The sequence below is a fragment of the Engystomops pustulosus genome, chromosome 4 (assembly GCF_040894005.1).
Source record: "Engystomops pustulosus chromosome 4, aEngPut4.maternal, whole genome shotgun sequence".
NCBI classification, from domain to species: Eukaryota; Metazoa; Chordata; class Amphibia; order Anura; family Leptodactylidae; genus Engystomops; species Engystomops pustulosus.
This window is the reverse complement of record NC_092414.1, coordinates 66471409-66492611: the sequence shown is the minus strand read 5'-3', so window position 1 is coordinate 66492611 and position 21203 is coordinate 66471409. Positions and strand designations below refer to the sequence as shown.

The following is a 21203-nucleotide window of genomic DNA, read 5'->3' as shown; positions in this document are numbered from 1 at the left end:
TGTAATAGGGAAGCTTTATTTAGTGTAAGGTCACATACATGACTTGTAGTATGATGACTGCACTGCCACAGGACTTCATCATTATAAGGCCTGGCGGTTTCTTGTGCCTTCCAGTGACTGGCCTGAACACTGAGCGACAGAACTGAATACAGTGGGGGTGGGGGGATATATTAAAACTGGAGTTTTGCAAGCCAGTCTTAATATTCCCATTCACCAGTGTAGGGCAGATAGGATCTACAAAGAGGCTCCATTCTCTAGTAGATTCGGAAGGAATTTCCACCAGGTCAGACCCGTTTAGACCAGATGTTTTAGTTATAGTCTCTGCTGGTTTTCTGGCAGGCTACAAAAGCCTTAAAACTGGTGGTGATGGGGCTACATACATGACTTCTCCACCAAATAATTGAAGGCACAGTTAAAGCCTCCCAGTATGTGAATTCAGTTCCATTGTACGTTCAGGCCGGTTGAATGAACAAACTCTCTTGTGGGAAAGGCCCTTAAGCTAAGTTCACATCTGTGTTATACCATTTCATTATTTATGATGGCAAAACCGTTAAACTTCAGGATTTAGTTTCTATTCTACTCTTCCACAATAGAACAAAACTCGCAACACCCTGCTTTCCTACCAAAGTAAACATCCATACACCTCAGCCCTCACAAAGGTTTCTATGGAGAGAATATATCCAAGCCGTTTCTTTTGGGATCTCCTTTCTCCACATATTCTCAGGTTTTTGTGCTGTTTGGCTACACTACTTAGAACAGCAAGAATAATGTATAATGCCTTTAAACAGATGGATCCAAATGTAAAGCAAATATACCACTTTCCCCTAACATAAGGGCAGTGGTGTAGCTATTGTGGTGGCAGAAGTCAAAGTTGCCCTCAAGCTTGTGCTCCTTGGAGACCTTAATTTGGAGGCAGCAGGCAATCAGTTATAGCTCGGAAGAGTTTTACGAAGTTCTGTAGTTGATAAACGTTACCTGTTGCTAATCGGTACTGTCTGATCGGTACTGTAGTCACTTACTAACCTTCTTACCTGCAATACAACTCTGTGTGTGCCATGTCATTGACAGAGTGTCAATGGTGGTGTTCTTTCTGCAGGTGAGCTGACGTCATAAGGGTGGGAAAGAGCCCAAGCAATGTTTGTGTCACAGGCCTTATCCTTAGCTATTAGTCTTTCAGGGGTTGAAGGGAAGAATAGCAACCACTCTACGTAATAAAATACATGTACCAAAAATGTAAACAAATTCTAACAATAGGAACACTTGCCTTTTATTTATAGCTAGTAGACATAATTGGGTAGGTCGCCACCATATTTGGCTCAGTCTTGCATTCATGATGTTTACTTCCCAATGTATTATCCAAGAAAACAAGAGAAGTTTCTGCAGAGCCATTATCGTAATGCTCCCCACTAGGAGCAGGTGTGTAAGTCTCGTACATATTAATCTTGTGGTGCCAAAATTAGTCTCTACTGTCCTTAGAGAAATATCATTCAGTAGGAAGGAGGACTCACGCCAGACCATAACATTGACTGATTACAATGTAAATCCTGATCTTTCAGTCTATTTATTGCTGCATTTCATTTTCACACACTGCCAGTTCCTCCATTTCCTTATTGAAATGAAGTGGCACAAAGCTACAGAAAGCTCCATAGTGGAACTGAGCCAGGACCTTCTCCAGGAGCTACGACTGGATGTTGTGCCTCCATAAAACAATGTCGAACACCCCCCGCCCCACCTCCTGATTACTGGGTCTATGGGAACAACCCAGAAACCGCTGCTATTGGTGTCAATGTAACTATATCCCACAGATAGCAGGTATTGTTAGTTTCTATCCTGGACTAAATAAACTGGTATTTTACACATATTTATATCCAAATACTAAATAGTCTTTATAACAAAGCTCCACTGAAATCATAAGGGACAGAAATGGCTGAATTTTCTAAGCTGAAATATCCAGTTTTACAGTCTAACAAAACAGCATTCAGCCTCGAAGCCCTAATGGACTTTTTTGGAGAATGTCCCACTGTCTCATTATTGTCTGGGCAGGAACATTTCCATAATAAATTTTCCATTTTAATTTCATAATGTTGCCAAGTTTTGTCTTCTCGTATATCATTGCTTTTAATGATGAGCTGAGAACTGAAATCACAGTGTTAACGCAATAACAGAGTGGTGTCATTGTAATATTTTCATCTGCATTTTCATATTTTTTTGTTAAATCTACCTCACATTGATGCAGTACTTTTTTTCCTGCTGTAAGAATGTGATCGAATGTATACATATCTACAAGGTGTACTTGAAAATGTGGATGGGGCCACTTACACATGGTAAGTATTTGTTCAGTATTTTGCAACAATAAAAATGTTCTGTGTTCTGTCCGTTTTTTGAATGGATGGCACAAGGCTGTACTAGTATAGTGCACAGCATAGCATAGGCTACTGGAACCTCTCACCAGCTAAAAATTACAGGTTGACAGGTTTCAATAACCTATGCTCTGCTGATTTTAAGAATCCATTTCTCTGCATTCTGAATCATTTTAGTACTTTATATAAGTTTAATTCCCATTACCTGGCTCCCTGCGAGCAGTATGTGGTGAGTCCCGGGGGAGGGGGCAGTTGCAGCCTGTGTATGCCTGTTCTCTTCATACGTTCTAACTGTACTGCTTACCTTACCCCTCCCCTGCCTGCACATAACAAGAAGTGGGGAGGGCAGAGGGGACTCACCAGATGCTGCTGGCAGGGAGCCAGATACTGTAAATTAAACTTATATAAACTACTGAAATGATTAAGAATGCTGACAAAGACATTTTGAAAACAAGCATAGCATAGGCTATGGGAACCTGACACCAGGTAAATATGACATTCGTGGTGACAGTTTTGCAACGATCAAAACAGGCCATAAAAGACAGAAAAGATGCAGATTTTTCATTATACCCTTTTCCTGATTGAATTCCACATTTGTTTTTTGGCTTTTAAAAACTGATGCAAAATACTAATCAAATAAGAACCATATAAACGTGGCCTAATCATTGGTTCATTCAATGCACAATGTTTCAGGTCAAAGGTGCGAACCTTTCTTAAACTATTTTCCTTTTATTTCCTCTCACATCTATCTATATTACATCTTAAGCATAAATGGCAAGAACCAAGGTTTGCCAACAAAACATGTCAAAAACATGTTGCAAATACCATCATAATGCCACCTCTGTGATATGCCAACTTTAACCCCAGATATTTCCAACAGCATTATGTAAAAAAAAAACATTATTCATCAGATCAGGCTGCCTTCATCCATTGCTTCATGGTCTAGTTCTGATACTCATTGAGTATCCAGTAATAACCAGCAATAATGTTTTAAGAAATTTGGTACTCTTCTGTGCGCTTGGGCCATACCAACTATCCTTCATTCCCAACCAGCATGAACAATCCTGGGGTTGTCACTTCACTGCTGTTTTCCTTTCAGCCACTATACCTACTGTTCAGTACATGTGTTGTCCTAGTCATTTGTCACTCAAATATTAATGTGTGCCCTTTTTCTACTACCATCAAATCACTTTTAAGAACTTTTACTTCTACAGGCAACTCTCATTAAAGAAATTTTCCCATGAAAGACAATTCTCAAATTTCAATCCCTTAGTGATGTTTGCTAAATAAAGATAATTTTAACCCCTTACTTTACAATTTTACTCAGTTTTATTTCTGTTTTAGCTCCTATACCTCAGTGATGGTCAGTGTATAATACTAGAGTGTGGGCGGGGAATCTCTAAGCAGACACTTCATGATCCCTTTAGTGCTGTGTGTGTTGCTGTATGCTGAGAAGTACAGGTTTATATACACTTTCATTTAGCTTCTGGACATTCTACTAGTATAAGACACATAGAACAAGAGAGATGAGACAGATGAGAGATGAGGAGATCCATGAGATGCATATTACACATGACATTCTCAGCTCTGCTATAACAGCCATGGCATACAGATCTGCTCCCTCCCCTGGATAAAGACTTTAGTCTGTAGCTTGTAGCATTACTCTCCATTACTCTTTTGGGGCAACCAAAATTGTGTACACCAGGACTAATAGAGACAGGTTGGAATTATATCTGTGAAATGCTGTATTTTTGTTAATAACAGCGAATTAAAGACCGTGTTATTTTATTACCCTGAGTATATTTAAGAATCGTGTCTATGCCTTTAAGTATTGGATAACTGCTACTTTGATATATACCAGTGATGGCTAACCTATGGCACTGGTGCCAGAGGTGGCACTCTGAGCCCTTTCTGTGGGCACTCAGGCCATCACCAGAGATGACTCCAGGTATCTTCCTGCAGTCCCAGACAGCCCAGGACTTGCTGTGCACAGAGCTATGTTAAAGTGACAGCTCTACCTGTGACTATTTTCTGCTTTATTGGTGTCCTCAGGGGCTGGTATCAATGAAAGCTGTGACAGAGCAGGGAGTATAAATCATAAATTAAATTTCTGTGTTGGCACTTTGCGATAAATAAGCTGGTCTTTGTTGTAGTTTGGGCACTCGGTCTCTAAAAGGTTCGCCATCACTGATATATACTATCTCTTGACAAGTCACAAGATGGTGAATGAGATCACTTTAGCTATCACTGACCTTAATTGTATGGATGGTAACTGTATGTATCTTTATGAAACCTCTATTAGACTAGCAAGAGTCTTAAAAAACTTTTTACTCATTTGTCATTTCAGTTGTCATTGTAATCGGTCTATTAGCACTAGATTGCCTTAATCAACAGTAGAGTAATACAGTATACTAAAAGAAAGGTTGTCAATACAAGTCCTAACAATGTTCACATCTATACTTTTAGTAATACTTTCTTCAAGGCTCCTGTTAATATATATTATCAGTGTCGCTGACACAGACCAAGCAACCAATAAATGACTCACCAGAGGTTGACTAGAAACGGATGTTCCAGACCTTGCATGATCTGCAGTTCTTTAAACACATTCCTCACTTCATTGCGCTCCACACATTTCTGTTTGTTCATGTATTTCATTGCATACATTTTTTTTGTATCATTTTTCTGGACAATGCAGACCTAGCAAAGAAGACAATGTTACTGAACTTTACTACTACTGAGCTCTGCACATCTGATACTTCCAAAGATTTTAAAATGCACAAGTGTTCAGACATACATAGATACAATATATATATATATATATATATATATATATACATACATATATATATATATATATATATATATATATATATATAGAAATATTACTATAGTATACATTATCATAAAGTTAATATAAATATACTTCACTTTAGTCTTCATGGGGGACATTTTCAGGTCTTCTATGTCAGAAGATTGGTGTAGAAGCCCTTAAATAAAAGCAATGCCTTGAGAACCATTGGCATGGAGCTGGTGGAAAGGGGGATATACGCCCTCTGGCTCAGTTGGCGTTCTTGCCCCTAGACCACCTTGAACCACCTCAAACGTTCACCTTGAATGTTTGTATAGTTTTTGCACAAAACGACATAATTTTTGCCACATGTGCAGCCATCCACCGGACTGCTTATGTCTTTGTCCAAGTTGTCCTTGATAAAGGGAACATTGGGGAAACGCATCAAGGCCTGACCATCTTGTGCCAGTCTTACCATTCCCTAGCTAGCACATACCACACAGGAATTACTAACCTGGCACAGATTTCTGTTCTAACTTGAGCCAGTAAGGGTGTCCCTGGCCTGCTCTCTTCCCTGACATGTCTACTTTTCAGTGACATGATGGTGGTGAGATGCTAAAAAGTGGTCATAATACATGATACATTTCCTCCTATTAGAAATTTAACTTGCTCTGGTAATGACTGAATTCAAATTTGTTTGCAGCCTAAGAAAACTATGCTACTACTTTAGGAAGCTAAGATCAATTTACTGACCCTACTGATAAATTCTCTTCCACTAACTGGTCAGCATGTAGACAGAACATTTGTATGGGTTGTGGAATAGAGATGTGAGCAACATTGTGAGCAAAATTCCATAAGAAAAATGCAGCTTTAAACTTTAGAACAGTTCACCCATCCAGTAACTTTAAACATACCAGGTACAATCCCTCTGGAGGTGAAAGGGACCTTTCACCACCTTCATTAACTAAAGCTCTTCATAAATTTTAACAGAGTCCCTCCATAGGTCCATCACAGTTCAAATAGTTTCACTAGTGCCTGCTGTTTCCAGGCAACTACTGCTCTTTACTTTCACCCAATGTTATTCTAAAGTCTACTGTCAGGTGGGTGATCCAGGCTTGGGTAGGCAGCCTGACACTGCCCACTTGACACTAGAGAGCCTAATTAGCATTTTGGGTATTAAAACCAACAAACTGGCCCGGATTTATTAAAGCCCCTGCACCAGTTTTCTGTCTGACTTTACATGTTCTTGTCATGCAAGAAATGTGTCACCAGCCCTATGTTAAAGGAGCACCAAAAATGATTCACTCTGTCGGGGTAGTGCAGGGAACACCAGATCAATAAAGAATGGGTGACAGAAATCCGGAATCTGCTGTCCTATGCACACTACACAGGCAGGTTTTTAGTACCGTATTTTTCGGACTATAAGGCGCACTAAAAAACCTATGATTTTCTTAGAAATCAAAAGTGCGCCTTATAGTCCGATGCGCCTAATGTATGAATCGGGAAGAGCTCCGGGCCAAATAGCCACAGCGCTTCTTCATAGCTGCATAACCCGCTTACCTCTGCTTCCTGTGTCCTTGTTGCGGGGGTTGCTCACGTTCCGTGGATGTTCTCTGTGGGCTTGCTGCTCATGTGGACCGGCGATCGGCGCCAAGTTCGGGAGTTTGCGGGGGCCTGGGGCGTTCTTTCTTTGTCATGTCCCCCGTCGTAGGCATGCTGACAGTAGGCGGGTCACTGCTGTGGCGCTGCTGAGTCGCCTCTATGCCTCTCTGCTCTGCATCTAAACCACGCCCCCGGACCCTGTTCTATCTCAAGCGGCCGCCTGCGCCTAATAATCCGGTGCGCCTTATGTATGCACCAGCACGTCTTAGCTGCCGTTTATTCTCACTGCGCCTTATACTCCGGTGCGCCCAATCAGCCGAAAAATACGGTAAATGCTCCCCACTCATTTTTCACCGGTTCTTGGTAAAAATTGCACCTGAATTGGTGGAGTGTCATATGGATGCAAAGGTGCATAGTTGCAGTTGGTGGAGGTGAAAAAATGTTCTTGTAAAATAACTGTCAAAGGTACCTAGAAGTAGCTTAGTCCTCTCTCACCAAAATAAACATCAAAAAAATATATTGGGCAAAACATACTCACATATGTGAAAATCCATAGATGAAACATATTGGGGCACAAAATGTGGGAAACTGCACAAAAAATGCTCTGCCCATGTACAATGCTGGGTGTGACAGATTCATTAAGAACGTGCACCAGCAATCATGAATCTGGCGCTTCCCTGCACTGGCCTAACAGAGTTCACCAACTTTTTTGTGGTGCACAGTCCGACTGAGCACCAGAACGCCCCCTAATTTGTGTCGCATGGTGCAGAAACTTCTTAAATATCTGTGCAAGCAGTTTCCACTAGAAAGAACGTGCAAAGTCCCACAGAAAACTGGTGCAAAGCCCTTAGTAAATGTGCCCCATTATGTGTAATACAGGAGAAGTGTAGGCAATGCAATTTTGCCAAATCTCATACAATAAACTGTTGTACACATCTCCAAAGGAAACAGATATCTGGAGTAAGATTTATCAGAAATGTGTGAGAGCAGAACTGTTGTAGTTACCCATGGAAACCAATCAGAGCTCAGCTTTTATTTTATAAACAGCTGTGGGAAAATGAGAGCTCAGCTCTGATTGATTGCCGTGAGCAACCAGAACAGTTATGTTCTCAGAGACATCTGATTAATCCTTCCGCTGATGTGGATTTATCTTTTGCAACATGTCACTTTTTTACTGTATAATTCACTGTACAATGCAAAGGCTGAGCTCTGTCCCACTGCTGCAGCAACAATTCGATATAAACACTGCATAAAAAGGCAACATAATTCAGCCTAAACAGCTGAGAAATTACTGTGGTGTAGATTCTGAAGCCCTTCTGCTAAGTGTACAGTGTACAGCCTTAAAGTGCCATTGATCTGATATATAATAAAAGCATAACACATGTGCTGTATGTAAACTGTAAGAAGAATATTATTAAAACAACTCACCTTTCCAAAACTACCTTTCCCAATAGCTCGTAAAATTTCAAAATGATTAAAGTTTACTGCAAAAGAAAAGTACAACGAAAATTAGTAAGCCGAATGGCCGATTTTTCACAGTAGCATGGACATCTTGATAAATCTTGATAAATCTGGCATATGAGGTGGTAATGTCTGCATCGGACTTGTGACTTTTTCACAAATTTTCACATAAATAACTCCTAAGTATTACTTACATCAAGAGGGGACAGGAGGGAATGTACACCTAAACTGCTGACTTTTTAAAAAGTTGCACTTCATAAATATGTCTACCATATCTCGAATCATATGATACATCTACCGTAAGTAGGCTAAAGTGAAAAGTGGAGTAGGGTGGCAAATGTCACAAAAAAGTTGTTTATTTGGCGCAAATAGACCCTTGTGAAGTGAGAGTATATGCTTAGATAACATAAAGGCTTCAGAATTTTAATTCTGCGGTGCTGTGGCTTCCTCTAGTTAATGCCCTAAAAACACTAGTCCAATGCTACACAACAGTATATACAAAAAGGTGACAGATTAAATGTGGAACGGAGTCAGAAATTACTATTACTTGTAGGTCTAAAGCTTTGTAATGCTCCTACTAGGAAAACATTTGTGTGCACTTGTTTCATCTTTGTTTCTTTTCATCTTCAATATGTCTTACCTCACTTAACCCAATAACATATAATGCAACAGAAACATCAAGGGATGATTATATTACATTACATGAATATCAGAAGATTAACTGCACAAAAGAACATACAGAGCAAACGAAAATATACAGTAATGCTAAAATATAAGTATAGGTATTCATCTTTAGATAAAAGACTCCAGATTTACCCCCTTCCCCCAAAACACACACAGAAATGTATAAGGCTGTGTAGATAATTTGAATTGAGTGTGTTACGCAGAATCCATAAGAAGGAAGATCACATCTTTAGTATGTGGCACCTTTGGCAGTCCCTGCCTACTTTTGTATAAAGTCACAAGGTTTTCTTAATTGGTGATCTGTCATGGAGGGGAGTAGTGAGGCCTCACTACTCCCCTCCATGACAGATCACTGATGTCAGATCCTACTTGACAAAGGTCGTGATGACCGAAACGTTGTGCTAATTATTTATGATCTGTGAAAAATTACTCTTGAAATTACTTTATATTATGGTGAAGGCTTTGCTATGTGATAAAATCACTGGAATAAAAATCATTTGAAAAATTCAGAATTGGTGTGTGCCATGTTCTCCGTATAATATTGAACGTGGATTGAGAATCCTACATTGAGCACCACCCCCCTCAAGTGTGCGGTCACTATCGTTCTAGGAGTAAGGGTATAAGTCAGTGAAGCTGAGTCCTGGACGAGCTCTGGAAATACCCACCGAAGTAATTGTGCTTCATTTACATAAATTAACATAGTGAAGGAGCCAAAAAACCTTTAGCTGAATATATGGATGCAATGTCAATATTTAGTTATATAGGGCAGTAGGGAACGTTTATAGGGTGTTTAATTTGAGATAGATTTTATTTAACCAAAGTTTTTGAAAACTGAAACCATAATATACAATACCTAGCGTATGCCCTTGGAAGTTTTTTAGATTGGTCTTAAAATGAATTTCTATTTGGACTAATGATTTCTACGTGAATAGTCCTCAGATTATAAACCAAACATATGGTATTCTGATGCAGACTCCAAGCGATCAGCTGTACTCTGGAGAACTAGACAGCGAGCATTAAATTCCCCTGCAGAATCTCCACAAGAGAAATTCATATTGTTTCAATCCTAATAGCACTCTGGAGATTCTGAAAGCATCTCTCCTCCACTATGAAGCTATCACTTATAGGTTTTTCTAACCAGTCAACCCATTAAAATCATGCCTCTTCATATAATAGTAAAAATACAAATAATAATAAAACTTAAAAACAACTGTCATGACTTTGAAGGTTTCTATTCCCTAGACTTTTCCTCTAAATCCATTTCATACTTCTGTTTTTGGGAAAGTACTTCTTCTTATAGTTACCACAAGGGATGCAGCTCATCTACCGTGAACTCCAGCATGGGCAGATGATTAAAAACATCTAATGGAGCTGTAATGGGTGTCACTCAGATTTTTTTTCAAAGCAACTCATGTGTCAAATATAAAGGTTATATATATAATATTCACTATATATACAGAATCTCAGATATGAAGAGCCTAAAAAGAAACACCCTGCCTATGAAATATTTTTTGTAACAATCCCCTCAAACAGCGAGGGATCTTTAGGACTGGCAGTGCAGCAATGCAATTACATAGAAACAGGGGAGAGATAAAATGCAGAATGTTGTAGGTCAGCTTCAAGATCAATGGAGTACTGGGAGAAATTAGCTTCAGATGGTCAAGGACAAATTAGATATGACAAACTCTTGCTTGACTTCTCCTGCCTGACAAATTCAAGCATGACAGATTTTTATTAACATCTCTAGGGTGGAAAAGTGTCGCAAAAGACAATCAAAGTCTCCCACTGAAATCAATGCAATCTTCACAAATACATTTAATGCATTATATACATTTATTTGAAAGGTTTGAAGTTGCAGAACGTTTACAACCATTACGAATGTAAAGTTGTATTTGACAATTAGTAAATTATTTTGCAAATGTAAAAGAACACAGCTCCAACATCAAGTTAATCATCAAACACTTTTTCTCGGGGAACAAAATTAGGCAACATACAATATCATATAGTAACTTGCCGGCTCACAAGTAATAATACTGATATGGGCACTTCCGATGGATGTTTGAAAATGAAGCAAATTCTTAGACTGGCTCTTGCCACAAGACACATGCCCACAAAATACTGAACACCTAATCACAAACTTATTTGAAAGTTTGAAATTGTAAATTAACAGAAAAGTCAATAAATCCCTTCGAAAAGGAAAAGACCCTTTCAAAGTTTTTGCTCCTCACCAGAGCAGAGAAGGAAACTGGTATGGACAGGGGATAAGATATAGATGTGGGTCATGAGGGGTAATACTGTAGATCTCTCTGAACCTCAAAAGGAATTCTCCACAAGGATATGTATTGCCCCTCCTAAATAAGAACATGAGGTACAATCTAATAAAGATTCAAGAATATGCTTAATCAACACAAAGCATTAGAGGGGGTTTATACAAAAAATAACATGTCAGCCCCAGGGCCTGCGCTATGGGTAGACAAAGTGGGCAATTGCCCAGGGCCCTCAAAGGGGAGAATCTCTTCTTTCAAATGAATCTTGAACTTTGTTTCTAGGTGCCCTGGATCCAGAGATATTCAGGTTTAAAGTGAGAATATCAGGTGCCATTTTTATATATAAAAATCACTCCCGACGGCAGTTTAACAGTTAAGATCTCCATTTTCCTGACACTTTATATGTTACTACGTTTTGAGAAGGGATAATATCAACTAATATGTTTTTAACCCTTTAAACACCCACATGTTCTGGAATAAAGTTTTTATTAAACACCATCCTCCATTATTTACACCCATGTTATGACGTTCTCACTCTCATTCTTACGAATCACAGAGGGTTCTGTTATTGTGCGGATAATACATTGGTGCACATCTAAAAGTGACTTTTATTATCTCATTAGCTTGGTTTATGGATATATAGTTATTTATTTGGGTTACCATTGTGTAAGGAATAGAGATGAGCGAACATACTCGTCCGAGCTTGATGCTCGTTCGAGCATTAGCGTACTCGAAACTGCTCGTTGCTCGGACGAATACTTCGCCCGCTCGAGAAAATGGCAGCTCCCGCCGTTTTGCTTTTTGGCGGCCAGAAACAGAGCCAATCACAAGCCAGGAGACTCTGCACTCCACCCAGCATGACGTGGTACCCTTACACGTCGATAGCAGCGGTTGACTGGCCAGATCAGGTGACCCTGGGATAGACTAGCCGCTGCCCGCGCTGCTCGGATCATTCTGTGTCTGGATGCCGCTAGGGAGAGAGCTGCTGCTGGTCAGGGAAAGCGTTAGGGTGTTCTATTAGAATAGTGTTAGGCAGGAGTGATTTAACAAGAACCCAACAGCCCTTCTTAGGGCTACAATAACGTTATACTTTTTTTTTTTTTGTTTGCTTGTGGCTGGGCTTGCTGGCACTAGTAGTGCAGCTAGTACCATATTGTGAGGAATTTGCAGGGGGACTTGCTACCGTTGTGTTTACCTCTTAGTGACACACATATCCACCTCAAACACCAAAGTGGGAAAATTTATTAGGGGTTTGATTTCAATTAGGCACAGTCTGCCAGTTTCTTTTTATTTTACGTTTATTTTTTCATAACTCAGCGTCATCTCATCAGTGTGCTTTCATACTTGGCTAGAAAATAGCCAAAGGAGAATCCAAACGGCTTACTTACGCCTACAATAGCGTTATATATATTTTATTTCTGGTTGATCTGCTGGTGGCTGTCCTTGCTGCAGTGCATATACTAGCCAATTGTGAGGAATTTGGAGTGAGACTTGCGACCGCTGTGTTTAGCACTTAGTGACGCACATATCCATCGCAAAGACCGAAGTGGGAAAATTTATTAGGGGTTGGATTTCAATTCGGCACAGTCTGCCATTTCCTTTTTATTTTATGTTTATTTTTTCATAACTCAGCGTCATCTCATCAGTGTGCTTTCATACTTGGCTAGAAAATAGCCAAAGGAGAATCCAAACGGCTTACTTACACCTACAATAGCGTTATATATATTTTATTTCTGGTTGATCTGCTGGTGGCTGTCCTTGCTGCAGTGCATATACTAGCCAATTGTGAGGAATTTGGAGTGAGACTTGCGACCGCTGTGTTTAGCGCTTAGTGACGCACATATCCATCGCAAAGACCGAAGTGGGATAATTTATTAGGGGTTGGATTTCAATTAGGCACAGTCTGGCAGTTTCTTTTTATTTTACGTTTATTTTTTCATAACTCAGCGTCATCTCATCAGTGTGCTTTCATACTTGGTTAGAAAATAGCCAAAGGAGAATCCAAACGGCTTACTTACGCCTACAATAGCGTTATATATATTTTATTTCTGGTTGATCTGCTGGTGGCTGTCCTTGCTGCAGTGCATATACTAGCCAATTGTGAGGAATTTGGAGTGAGATTTGCGACCGCTGTGTTTAGCGCTTAGTGACGCACATATCCATCGCAAAGACCGAAGTGGGAAAATTTATTAGGGGTTGGATTTCAATTAGGCACAGTCTGCCATTTCCTTTTTATTTTACGTTTATTTTTTCATAACTCAGCGTCATCTCATCAGTGTGCTTTCATACTTGGCTAGAAAATAGCCAAAGGAGAATCCAAACGGCTTACTTACGCCTACAATAGCGTTATATATATTTTATTTCTGGCTGATCTGCTGGTGGCTGTCCTTGCTGCAGTGCATATACTAGCCAATTGTGAGGAATTTGGAGTGAGACTTGCGACCGCTGTGTTTAGCGCTTAGTGACGCACATATCCATCGCAAAGACCGAAGTGGGATAATTTATTAGGGGTTGGATTTCAATTAGGCACAGTCTGGCAGTTTCTTTTTATTTTACGTTTATTTTTTCATAACTCAGAATCATCTCATCAGTGTGCTTTCATACTTGGTTAGAAAATAGCCAAAGGAGAATCCAAACGGCTTACTTACGCCTACAATAGCGTTATATATATTTTATTTCTGGTTGATCTGCTGGTGGCTGTACTTGCTGCAGTGCATATACTATCCAATTGTGAGGAATTTGGAGTGAGACTTGCGACCGCTGTGTTTAGCGCTTAGTGACGCACATATCCATCGCAAAGACCGAAGTGGGATAATTTATTAGGGGTTGGATTTCAATTAGGCACAGTCTGGCAGTTTCTTTTTATTTTACGTTTATTTTTTCATAACTCAGCGTCATCTCATCAGTGTGCTTTCATACTTGGCTAGAAAATAGCCAAAGGAGAATCCAAACGGCTTACTTACGCCTACAATAGCGTTATATATATTTTATTTCTGGTTGATCTGCTGGTGGCTGTCCTTGCTGCAGTGCATATACTAGCCAATTGTGAGGAATTTGGAGTGAGACTTGCGACCGCTGTGTTTAGCGCTTAGTGACGCACATATCCATCGCAAAGACCGAAGTGGGATAATTTATTAGGGGTTGGATTTAAATTAGGCACAGTCTGCCATTTCCTTTTTATTTTACGTTTATTTTTTCATAACTCAGCGTCATCTCATCTGGCATAGCAGTGTGCTTTCATACTTGGCTAGAAAATAGCCATAGCAATAGGATAGCATTGTTTGGTTTTAAAAACTAAAAAACACAAAAAAAAACTAAAAAACACAAAAAAACACAAAAAAAAGTTAAAAGAAAAATTAAAGTTATATAACTTTAATTTTCAAAATGTTTAACCCGAGGGCTAGGGGTAGAGGACGAGGACGAGGGCGGGGACGTGGGCGTCCATCTACTGCAGGGGTCAGAGGCCGTGGTCCTGGGTGGGGTGAGACACCACCTGCTGATGAGGGAGCAGGGGAACGCCGCAGAGCTACACTCCCTAGGTTCATCATGTCTCAAGTTACTGGGACTCGTGGTAGAGCACTGTTGAGGCCAGAACAGTGCGAACAGGTGATGGATTGCCGACAATGCTTCGAGCAATTTGTCCACCAGTCAGTCTTCCACGCAGTCCACCCATGTCACCGAAATCGGCACTCCTCCAGCTCCTGCACCTCAGCCTCCTCCCCCCCAGTCTGCCCCCTCCCAGGAAAATTTGGCATTTGAACCGGCATACTCTGAGGAACTGTTTTCTGGACCCTTCCCACAGTCACAAACCACTTGTCCGGTTGCTGCTGAGCAATTTTCCGATGCCCAGGTTTTCCACCAGTCGCAGTCTGTGGGTGATGATGACCTTCTTGACGTAGTGGAAGAAGTGTGTAAAGAGGTGTCCGACGATGAGGAGACACGGTTGTCAGACAGTGGTGAAGTTTTTGTCAGGGCAGGAAGTCCGAGGGGGGAGCAGACTGAGGGATCGGAGGATGATGAGGTGAGAGACCCAAGCTGGGTTGAGAGGCCGGGTGAACACAGTGCTTCTGAGACGGAGGAGAGTCCTATAGCAGAACAGGTTGGAAGAGGCAGTGGTGGGGCCAGATGGAGAGGCAGGGCCAGAGCAGGTGCATCAGCGCCAAATGTGTCACGTAGTGAAGCTCCCGCGGCGAGGGCTCCCGCGGCGAGGGCTAGATTTTCAGAAGTCTGGAGGTTCTTTAAGGAAACACCGGATGACCGATGGACTGTGGTGTGCAACCTTTGCCAAACCAGGATCAGCAGGGGTTCCACCACTACTATCTTAACTACCACCAGTATGCGCAGGCATATGAATGCTAAACACCCGAATCAGTGGCACCAAGGCCGTTCACCTCCGGCCGTGCACACCACTGCTCCTTCCCCTGTGTCAGCTGATAGTCAGCCCCCTGCCCAGGACCCTGGCACAAAAACCCCATCGTCGCCTCCACGATCCTCCACAGCATCCACCAGCGTTCAGCTCTCCATACCCCAGACGCTGGAGCGGAAAAGAAAATATAGTGCAACCCACCCGCACGCCCAAGCCCTTAATGTCCACATCTCCAGATTGCTTAGCCTGGAGATGCTGCCCTATAGGCTAGTAGAGACCGAGGTCTTTCGCAACCTCATGGCGGCGGCCGCCCCAGCCCTGCACCAGCACGTGTCAGACAACATCATCCGTGCCCTGACCAACGCCGTTTCTGACAAGGTCCACCTGACCACGGACAAGTGGACGAGTGCTGCCGGGCAGGGCCACTATATATCGCTGACGGCACATTGGGTTAACTTGGTGGAGGCTGGGACCGAGTCTGACCCTGGGGCTGGTCATATACTGCCGACGCCGAGGATTGCGGGGCCTACCTCGGTCCAGGTCTCAAAGGCCTACTATGCCTCCTCCTCCTCCCACCCCTCCTCCGAACTACCATCCGTGGGCATGGCGCCATCAGTCGCTAGCTCTAGGCACAGCAGCAGTGCCGTCGCTAAGCGACAGCAGGCGGTGCTCAAACTGCTGAGCCTAGGCGATTAAAGGCACACCGCCCAAGAACTATTACAGGGCATCACGGCGCAGACTGATCTGTGGCTGGCACCGCTGAACCTGAAGCCAGGCATGGTTGTGTGTGACAACGGCCGTAACCTGGTGGCGGCTCTGCAACTCGGCAGACTGACACATGTGCCATGCCTGGCCCATGTGTTAAATCTGATAGTTCAGCGTTTCCTCAAGACATACCCCAATCTGTCAGATTTGCTCACGAAGGTGCGCCGCATCTGTGCGCATTTCAGGAAGTCCAGCACAGATGCTGCCACTCTCAGGGCAGCGCAGCGCCGCCTCCAACTGCCCGCTCACCGACTGTTGTGCGACGTGCCCACGAGGTGGAATTCAACATTAACCATGTTATCCAGAGTTTACCAGCAGCGCAGAGCGATTGTAGACTGCCAGATGTCAACTTCCACCAGAACTGGTAGTCAGGTCAGTCAGCTTCCTCAAGTCTACAATGAGGAGTGGACGTGGATGTCTGATATCTGTCAGGTGCTGGGTAACTTTGAGGAGTCAACACAGATGGTCAGTGGCGATGCCGCCATCATCAGCCTCACCATCCCGCTGCTTGGCCTGTTGAAAAACTCTCTGATCAGCATGAAGTCGGAAGCTTTGCGCTCGTCACAAGAGACGGGGGAAGAAGATTCCCTTGTTGATAGCCAAAGCACCCTCAGGTCTGTTTCTCAGCGCATATCGGAGGAGGTGGAGGAGGATGAGGAGGAAGAGGAGGAGAATGTTGGCGAGACACAAGAGGGGAGCATTGCTCAGACCTTCACTGTTCAGCGTGTATGGGCAGAAGAAGAGGAGTTGGAGGAGTTGGAGGAGGAGGAAATGGACAGTCAGGCCAGTGAGGGGAGTGAATTCTTGCGCGTTGGGACTCTGGCGCATATGGCAGATTTCATGCTAGGCTGCCTATCCTGTGACCCTCGCGTTCAAAGAATTTATTCCAGCACCGATTACTGGGTATTCACTCTCCTGGACCCACGGTACAAGCAAAATCTTTCCACTCTCATCCCTGGAGAGGAAAGGAGTGTGAGAATGCATGAATACCAGCAGGCCCTGGTGCACAAGCTGAAACAGTATTTCCCTTCTGACAGCGCTAGCGGCAGAGTGCGTAGTTCTGCGGGACAAGTAGCGAGGGAGAGTAGGCGAGCAGGCAGCTTGTCCAGCACTGGCAAGGGTACGCTTTACAAGGCTTTTGCCAGCTTTATGTCACCCCAGCAAGACACTGTCACCTGTCCCCAGTCTCGGCAGAGTAGGGCTGATCTTTACAGAAAGATGGTGAGGGAGTACGTAGCTGACCATACCATCGTCCTAAATGATCACACAGCTCCCTACAACTACTGGGTTTCAAAGTTGGACATGTGGCACGAACTGGCGCTGTACGCCTTGGAGGTTCTTGCCTGCCCTGCCGCTAGCGTCTTGTCCGAGCGGGTTTTCAGTGCAGCTGGTGGCATCATCACCGATAAGCGTACACGCCTGTCGACTGACAGCGCTGACAGGCTGACGCTTATTAAGATGAATAAAGCCTGAATTTCTCATAATTTCCAATCTCCACCAGGTGAAGGAAGCTCAACCTGAATAATTTATGCACTCCTCCTCCTCCTCATTTTCCTCCTTCTCCTCCTCTTTGTACACTAAAGCAGAGGAAACTGGCTATTTTTTGACAGGGCCCACTGGCTCTAGCTATAGTACTTTATGCATTTAATTTTTCTGGAGGGCCACCTACCCGGTCCTCTGTTTTAAACAATTTTTGGGAGTGCCACATACAGGCACTCAATCTATTAAATTTTTCTGGAGGGCCACCTACCTGCTCCTCTGGTTTGAAAACTTTTTTGGACTGCCACATACAGGCACTCAATCTATTTCATTTTTCTGGAGGGCCACCTACCTGCTCCTCTGGTTTGAAAACTTTTTTGGACTGCCACATACAGGCACTCAATCTATTCCATTTTTCTGGAGGGCCACCTACCTGCTCCTCTGGTTTGAAAACTTTTTTGGACTGCCACATACAGGCACTATCCAAATTAAATTGTCTCCATAGCAGCCTCCACACGTTGTCTCCATTGCTACCTCCAAAAGTCGTCCATATAGCTGCCTCCATACATCGTCCCCTTATCAAACGAGGTGTGTCAGGCACAAATTTGGGTTGTTTTCATGGATTCCACATCAAAGTTGTTAACTTTGTCGCCACCCTGCTGTGTTATCCACAAAATATACTGGCAAACTTTTACCATTTAGGGATATTATTTCAGAGCTTCTTGCGCATCTGTTTACATTCCCCTCATCCGCCATATCCCAAACTTATAAGAACGCTACTACACTTAACTTGGTGCAGGCTGGGATCGAGTCTGACCCTGGGGCTGGTCATATACTGCCGACGCCGAGGATTGCGGGGCCTACCTCGGTCCAGGTCTCAAAGGCCTACTATACCTCCTCCTCCTCCCACCCCTCCTCCACCTCCTCCTATTCCGAATTACCATCCGTGGCCATGGCGCCATCAGTCGGTAGCTCTAGGCACAGCAGCAGTGCCGTCGCTAAGCGACAGCAGGCGGTGCTCAAACTGCTGAGCCTAGGCGATAAAAGGCACACCGCCCAAGAGCTATTACAGGGCATTCCACATCAAACTTGTTAACTTTGTCGCCACCCTGCTGTGTAATCCCCAAAATATACTGGCAAACTTTTATCATTTACCGATATTATTTCAGCGCTTCTTGCGCATCTGTTCACATTCCCCTCACCCGGCATATCCTAAACTTATAAGAACGCTACTACACTTGATCTTATACAAAAGGTTCTTAGAAGTGCTGTTTGGGGAGTAGCCTAGAGACAGGGGCTTGGATTGGCGAAAGCTCGCCTGGCAGCGGAGCGCCAGCTCCATGCCAAGATCCAACTAACATAGTTTTAACTGCAGCACCTTTAATCTACTACTAGTTCACTGCCTCCATACATGGTCCCCTTATCAAACGAGCTGTGTCAGGCAGAATTTTGGGTTGTTTTCATGGCTTCCACATCAAACTTGTTAACTTTGTCGCCACCCTGCTGTGTAATCCCCAAAATATACTGGCAAACTTTTATCATTTACTGATATTATTTCAGCGCTTCTTGCGCATCTGTTTACATTCCCCTCACCCGCCATATCCCAAACTTATAAGAACGCTACTACACTTGATCTTATACAAAAGGTTCTTAGAAGTGCTGTTTGGGGAGTAGCCTAGAGACAGGGGCATGGATTGGCGAAAGCTCGCCTGGCAGCGGAGCGCCAGCTCCATGCCAAGATCCAACTAACATAGTTTTAACTGCAGCACCTTTAATCTACTACTAGTTCACTGCCTCCATACATGGTCCCCTTATCAAACGAGCTGTGTCAGGCAGAATTTTGGGTTGTTTTCATGGCTTCCATGTTAACTTTGTCGCCACCCTGCTGTGTAATCCACAAAATATACTGGCAAACTTTTATCATGTACCGATATTATTTGAGCGCTTCTTGCTCACCTCCTTTGGTTCCTCTCTGCCACCCATTGGTTTGAAGCCTGAGTCCATTTAGGGTATGTCGCCATGCCACTCTCTAGCCTGCTGCCGCTGCCTCTGCATGCCGTCCCCTATAGTGTCAGGGTCAATTATTGGATGTTTTAGATGCTATCTAGCTTCATTCTGTCGGGAAAAGTTCGTCTCGAATAACGAGTACCCGAGCATTTTAGTGCTCGCTCATCTCTAGTAAGGAACATACAATGATAGATCTGTGTGACGCTCAGTGCAATTTTCTGCAAAAATTGTTTGGTGTCTCCTGTGTATTTAATGTTTCATTTGCTGCATATTTTGGTGAATATACACATGTGGGGTTTTAGGAAAGTATAATTTCTTTATATAAGTATCTGGATTTGTACGTATTTTAGAGGAAATTTTGAATGTTAATTGCCAAATGTATCACCGGGTTGTCTGCTTTCAAAATTATCTAGGTTTTATGGCGCCTTTACTTTTTATTCTGTTTTATTGCTATATTTTGCAGGTTTTGACTGTCTTGAAATTTCCAGCTGAAAAGCAGATATCTAGTTATTACAGTTTTAGTGATATTATGTGGATTTATTTATGTGAACATATCAATTTGGGACATTTGTGAACTCTACACATGTCCATCTATTACATTTAGGAGATGTGAAAGTAAATATTATCTGTTTGGAGCACATTTTTTGCCATCAAAATCAAATTTTAAGTATTTTTTATAAAATGTTTCAGTTTGAATCAAAATTGCATGAAGGGGCCTATGTCTATAAACTCTTGAATGCAATTTTGAAAATGGGGCAAGTGTCTGCTTTCAGTAAATATGTAGTTTTCTGCGGTTTACTATAATTCTTTTTGCTGTAATTTCGACAAAATATCCAGAAATACCGGGGCGATTAAAGGGGTAATACCCCTTGGTTGAATTCCCGGGTGAAGATGCTTATTATCTATCTCCTGTATATATATCTATCTCCTGTATACATATCTATCATCTATCTGTCTAGTTATCATATCCTATAATCTGACCATTTATATATCTCGCTTTTTCTCTATATTTCAATCAATCTTCTATTTCTCTTTTACTGTATTTATCTAACATATCTACTGTATATATAATCTACTTTATAGTTCTGCATCTAGAAATCATAATAATTATAATTAATAATTCTTTATTTATATAGCGCAGATTACGCAGCTCTTCACAGAGCTTGCCAGATCAGTCCCTGTCCCCATGGGGCTCACAATCTATTCAACCTACCAGTAATTCAACACAGAGAGAACATACAAACTCTTTGCAGATGTTGACCAGCGCTGCAAGGCTGTAGTACGACCACTGAGCCACCTTGCTGACCATCAATCTTCCTGTCATCTATCTCCTATAAAATTCTCCCATATTACAGTACTCCACTACTTCTGTCAGTGCCATAGATAGTGAATGAAGCAGCAGCACACACGTCTGACCTACAAAT

General features: G+C 42.4%; 1 protein-coding gene across 4 annotated transcripts in view; it reads right to left on the bottom strand.

Annotated features, from left to right (window-relative positions):
* STK32A (serine/threonine kinase 32A) overlaps positions 1–21203 on the bottom strand; it is a 136299-nt gene that overhangs the window by 85733 nt on the left and 29363 nt on the right. For 3 of the 4 annotated variants that reach the window (XM_072146146.1, XM_072146148.1, XM_072146147.1), the window contains exons 3-4: positions 8179–8234; positions 4906–5057 (exon numbers count right to left, since the gene is read on the bottom strand). In XM_072146146.1, coding sequence (XP_072002247.1) covers positions 4906–5057; positions 8179–8234 — 208 coding nt within the window. Of the gene's footprint in view, positions 1–4905; positions 5058–7667; positions 7729–8178; positions 8235–21203 lie in introns of those variants that run through there. The other variant, XM_072146150.1, reaches the window with a different exon arrangement.